This window comes from Pungitius pungitius, chromosome 14 (genome assembly GCF_949316345.1).
Source record: "Pungitius pungitius chromosome 14, fPunPun2.1, whole genome shotgun sequence".
Classification (NCBI taxonomy): Eukaryota; Metazoa; Chordata; class Actinopteri; order Perciformes; family Gasterosteidae; genus Pungitius; species Pungitius pungitius.
In genome coordinates, this window is record NC_084913.1 from 6,547,529 (window position 1) to 6,553,528 (window position 6,000).

The 6,000-nt window shown below is 42.3% G+C and overlaps 1 protein-coding gene across 2 annotated transcripts in view; it reads left to right on the forward strand.

The window, feature by feature from the left end:
• The window catches only part of kif26ab (kinesin family member 26Ab), a 58,907-nt gene extending 55,129 nt beyond the window's left edge, over positions 1 to 3,778 (forward strand). For both annotated transcript variants that reach the window (XM_037486889.2, XM_037486890.2), the window contains 4 exons: positions 113 to 306; positions 1,167 to 1,190; positions 1,441 to 1,591; positions 1,693 to 3,778. In XM_037486889.2, the coding sequence (XP_037342786.2) occupies positions 113 to 306; positions 1,167 to 1,190; positions 1,441 to 1,591; positions 1,693 to 1,874 (551 nt within the window). In that variant the 3' untranslated portion in view covers positions 1,875 to 3,778. The remainder of the gene's footprint in view (positions 1 to 112; positions 307 to 1,166; positions 1,191 to 1,440; positions 1,592 to 1,692) is intronic.
• Positions 3,779 to 6,000: the final 2,222 nt, after the last annotated feature.

Below are 6,000 nucleotides of genomic sequence, written 5' to 3' on the forward strand. Positions count from 1 at the left end.
CTATATCCTAAAGTAAGACTCATGAGAACATATTTACTGATGAATCTCAGACTTTTGTGTGTGTGTCACTAACTCAACTGGCACCCATCTGACCATATGCATGACCGTGTAGGCTTCCAGAGGAGACGGCTCATCCCGGCACCCCTGCCAGACTCCTCCTCGCTGGGGAAGAAGGTCGGCGCAGCCGGCCAGTGGGTGGACTTGCCTCCCATGTCAGGGCCTCTAAAGGAGCCTTTTGAGATCAAGGTGTATGAGATCGACGATGTGGAGCGACTCCAGAGACGGCGTCTGGAAGAAACCACAGAGGTGAGCAGACTCACCATGTAGACATGGTGGTCTTCTGGTAATCTTTTGTCTGGGTCAAGGTCTCGTTAAATCTCCTTGCTAAGCCTCAGCCATATTTTGCATGTGTGACATCGATGCCATGTACACTAAAAGACGTGTCACACTGACTTGGGTTGTGGGAATGTCTTGTCTCACTTCTTCCCAGTTTCTTTTTAAAGAACAAAACAGTAATGCCATGTCTCAGACGTCTGACCTTCAGTCAGCTCGGAGGCAAATCCTGGAGTTTAAATGTCTGCGTTCAGATTCCCACAGCTTGGTATTTTGGCAGCGTTCCTAAGGAATGCCGAGAGTTCAGGAGGCAATTACTGACGAGTGTTAATTGGTTTAGGGATGAGTGATGACTCGGCTTACTGCTGACGATGGCGATGAGCGTGTGGAGTAAAATGAAAAAAAAAAAAGATGATGTGAGAGAAGACCATTCATAGAATGTGTGATGAATGCAGGCCCAGCCCAACACCAGCCCGAATCAGCTCAGCGCGAGCGCTGATCGCTGGAAGCCTGATGGCTTTTTATAGCTGAATCCTCTTCTGTGGATCATTAACTGCTCCCACAAGTTTGCCGCTGCCAGACAGGGATTTGCTGAGAGACGATATTAAATCAGCTACACGGCGCTTTGATTTACTTTCAATTAGGACAAAATGATCTTAGATTTTTTCTCTACCAGCCATCCCTGCCTCAATGGAGAAATTGATTTTTGCTATTTCCAAACTAGCATGTGCTCCAGTAGCTTGTGTCTACAGTATGTGTATATGCTATTCATTGTGTGTCTCTTGTTTGACATGCTAACATGTTCTATCTGTTTCCTCTATTCCTGTTTTCAGCAACCATTCCAGGATGTTGACACGGTGAGTTAACATTAGGTTTGAACTGAGGCTGTATTACGTTACATTACCGTGTTCACTATTCTGCCCACAAATTAGAAGACTTTTATTTTACATCCTGCCTAACCAACATAAACAGTATTATCGGCTTCTTTGACATAAAATAAGTATTAATTGTTTTTTGGGCCACTTTAGACGTTTTTGACTCCATCCTTAATAACTAGTCCACTGAACTTGTGAGGTGGCTCTAATTAAATCTCTCCATTTCTTTCAGGGCCTGCTGTATTTTAACAGTAAGTTGAAGATGTTGGAGAGAAGGCAGCAGCAAGTGAGAGAACTGAGTGCAAAGTACGAGGTGTTGTTGGAGGAGCTTGATGACACCAAGGCCCGACTGATGATGGACCCCAGCAAGTGGATGGGAGAGTGTGAGTGACTGCTACATTTTCATTTACTGTGATTTATGATTTAAACTTCAAAAAACATTGGATGCAAACCATTTAACATTAATTTACCTTTTTTTTTACAGTTGAAGTGGACCAGAATTTGGATAAAGAGTCTCCCGAGTACCTGGAGGCCTTGGCACAGGCCACAGAGGAACTGGAGTTCTGTGTCAATCTATGCAAGTCCCGTGTCATGATGGTGACCTGCTTTGACATCAGCATGCCGAAATCTGGTACCCAGGAGGGACTGCGGGAAGTCGAAGTCTGACGGGGAAAGAAAGTCGAGGTGGAGAAATGAGGAAGTGAGACAACAAGAAGGATGATTAAATGTAGCGGAGGAGTCTATAGATATCACTGGAGTGAGGAACAACAAGTGACGGAGATGAGATGTGAGAGGATCTGTGCATGAAAAAAAAAAAAAAAAGAGGAAGTCAGAACCACCCGACTACAGTGCCTCGTTGTTCAGGACGTGTTTTAATGGCAGAGAAATTAAACGTGAGCAGCAATGCCGTGGCCATCACTTACTCAAGAGTCAATGAACAACACCTGGAAGTGCCTTTTGTATTGTTTTGTTTTGATTCATCATTTGTCCTACGGTGCGGGTATCCTAAGCATACCTTTGCGAACCCTGAAAATCGTGCTTTTAAAAAAAATATTTTATATTGCATTGTATAGTGTATTTATACGATTATGTGGTGTGTACAAATATCCTTTAAAAGGGGAAAAAAGAAAGAAGAAAAAAGAAAAAGCAATAAGCTAATGTTATTGCGCTCCCGGACTTTGCCTTTTTCGCTTTTTTCAGACCTCAGTCCGCGTTTTATCCATCGTTCAGCCTCTTGCGCCTTATTTCAACTCTCTCCGGTTCTGTAGTTTTCTAGATTTTCAAACTGGACTATGTTATCTCATCAAGGACTGCATTTGCTGTTGTCACTCGTCGCCTGCCAGCTGGCTTGTGAAAGCCAGCACGGCTGAGTGAATGTTTTCCCCTCCCCTGTTGCCTTGATCGAAATGGGTCTCAGTGGATGCACAAAGGTAGAGCGGCATTTTTTTGTTGGGAGACGGAAGGCTCATTCAAGCTGTCTCACTGTTTTTCTCACTGAAAATGAGAGATTACGCCAAAACATATCAATCAGAGGGCCACTGTGAAGGATAGTGGGGGATTATTCTTGATTCTGCCACTCAGTCTGATGCCTCAACACAGGATGTGGTCAAGCGACCCTGAGAGACTGAACCCTCCCGGTTTCGATAGCTTGTGAGAATTGGATGATGACACTGATAGCAGTTCTCATCAATGAGCCGAATTTCTCCACCAAATGGGCTGGGACTGGGTGCTATCTATACACAGTTGAACAAAGAGGAACAGATAAAAGAGCACAAGTCTGCTGACCTCTTGAACAACACTTTTTCAAGTGCTACCAAGCCTCGGCTCTATGCATTCCAATACATTTACTGCAACTACTGTACGAACCTCGATGCTGACGTGAGGGCAGCAACACAGTTTGGCCTCTTTCGTCCCCTGGTTTTATTTTTTTTCAATTTTCTTTTGTAGGCAAATCAACAAAGCTCGCGCTCAGTAATCGCTAGTTTCTTGTTAAATGATGCATTGAATAATATGAAATGATCGTGACATGGTTTAGGAAAATGAATCATGACATCAGCTCTTTGTAGCTGCCGGAACGTGCTTGTTATGAATCAAACAACTGACGCAGAAAGAAAAAAGACGATCATTAAAAGCATTTTTGAGTAAAACAAAATGGCTTTGTTGTATTTTAGTATGTTTAATTTCTATATCTGTTACAAATGACTTTGTTTTCTTTCTTTTACTACGATGTACTCTCTCAGGGCCTCTCTGAAGATGCTGCATGAGGTTTTTTAATCATTTTTGAAGAATTATTTCTACTCCATTTTTACCATTCTAATTTTTTACAATAACTTCAATTTTTCACTTTCAATGTGGGATAATGCTCATCAATGAAATAACTTTTACCAAACCAAGACCTTTTTTCCAAGAAATGATTATATGTGAGGTCATATTTCATATCAAAACCCATATTTTCGGATATCTTTGTTTTTGTATAGGATTTTCAAACCCTGTGTATAAATGTACGATACGGCAGCTTGTGTTTTACTTTTACAGTACCTGTGAATAAAATGTTTCTTCTTACTGATGAATCAGAGTTGAATGTTTTGTCCTGCTGCACATATTCTATATTCACACCAATGCAAAGAAAAAAGGCACAAACTATTTTTCTTTCTACAATCTTCTCAGTAAATTTACGTTTTTTGTCACTGTAAATAATTTTAAACGGGCCATCTCATGCCATTTCTTTTAAGAAAAGTTGCATACACATCTGTAACATAAGAAGTTAAATCAAGTTTTTGAAACACATACATAGAACATAGCACACAGTTGTGGACAGTTTATATAGAGGAAGAAGCGTTTTTTGCTGGAGCTAATGAGCTTAGTATCTGAAATGTCCATTTGCTGTATTGGATGTCCTACATGACTTTGTGTCGTTCATAGCCAGCGAGGCTCGGTCCACCTTCAGCCTGAGCAGATGTCTGACCAGACATCATTGAAAACACCTGTGTGCCAACGCCGTGCGCTGAAACCATGTCGTTTCAGCCACACCTTTCCTAATCAAAAAGGTGGCGGTTGGTGCCGGTCAAGCAGGTTAACCGTTGTCATTAGCAACACACCTAACAAAAACCCCATTAGTAGTTTATTCCACCATGAAGAATTTGTCGATATATTTGAAGGTTCAAGGTTAATTCTGTAGCAGTTTTAAAAACATCAAATCAAGTGATGAACATTGTCGACTGCAGTTATTGAAACTATGTGGATGGTGTCCTTAGATGACACAGTTTACTCTTCCCTTCAATCAAAATTGGTAAAGTTTTGACTTTGATGTATAGGAAATGAAAAAGAGAAGGTGCAGGTCCAGAGTGATTAATTACTCCGTATATTAAGGAGAGGGCCTTCTGTTCAGCGTGATACATGGATTCCTGTTGAGCATGTGTGTGTTTGTGTGAGTGTGTTCAGATAGAAATTAAATCTTGCTGTGCAATAACATCTTACCTCCTACTGGTTAATTCTGTTTTGATCAAAAGCACAAGGAGGTTCATTTAGTGGACCTGCACGACCAGCTGGTTGATATTTTTTACTGTTTGCTGTCAGTCTTGGTTAGTTTTGTGCTCTTTTTGACACTTGCGAGACACTACCAGGCGGTTTACAGAAAACAGGAATCTCGTTACACCCGACTCGGACAATCGCGACGTGGGAAATTCAGTGTTTTTCGGTCAAACTTCCTCCGGCGGTGATCCGGCAGACGGCAAAAGCCTTGTTTTGACACACTACCCGGGACCCCGTCGGCTCAGACGGCACCTCGTTGCTCTGAAGGAAGTCTGTCTGAGTGGGAACAGTTGGCCACGGCTGCTGCAGACGTCTGATGGCTGCCCAACAGTCGCTCTCGTGAGTCCCAGCCTGCTTCGCCTCGGGGGCACCCATCATTAGGAGGGAGTTGGATGTTGTATGAGCATGGAAATTAGTTCACTGAAAAAGTCGCCTGTCACCCCTCACCCCCACCCCACCCAGTGAGCCTGTGTTGGAACTCTACGTGCTCCTCCTCCTGTGAGGATTTCTAATCTAGAAGCAATAACAATCCGCTTCAATTCTCGGTCCAATTATATTTCCCTTTTCTTTTCTTATCGTCTGTTGACATATTGTGCGGCAGGAGTAAAACAAAATCCAGGAAATTTGTATTTTATTAGGTTTCGGGGTGTCCCGCTGTCAAATTTGAACCTGCTTGAGGGCTTTCTCACAGGCATTTTGAGCCCTTTTGTGAACACTTTCTGTAAGTCCACTGACTTTTCCCAAGGGATCTGCTCAGAATGCACAGCATTGAGATGTTGAACTTGGGCTACCAGTGGAAGGCAATGTGGAAAAAAAAGCCTGGCGTGGTAAATTGCCTCTAGAAATTAAATATTGAACATAAAAAGCAATCAGATGAATGGGCTTAAGAGAGTTTCATTATGCATTCTGGGTGTAGGTATATTATGAAGTTATTGTGTTGAAACGTACTCCGATGTAAGTCAATCTTTAGCTTTGGTCTTTTTAAATATCGTTGTTTTGAATGGGGGGAAAGAGATTTTATTGACTGAATCATTCTATTGTTTGAAATGCACTGGTATGGAGTCTGTACTCTGGTATCAGCAAGTTTAATAATCAAAATAGGTGTTGGGAATGACATGAGGTCATCAGAACATCTAGTTCAAAGTGGTTTGGTCAAAGTGAAGGAAAGCTTTTATATCAAAGGAAAGCGGCTTCTGCCTGGAGCATTGGTGGTGGTAGGAGTCTGCTGGCCCACAGATTGCTCCGTCTAAACCGAGCCTGC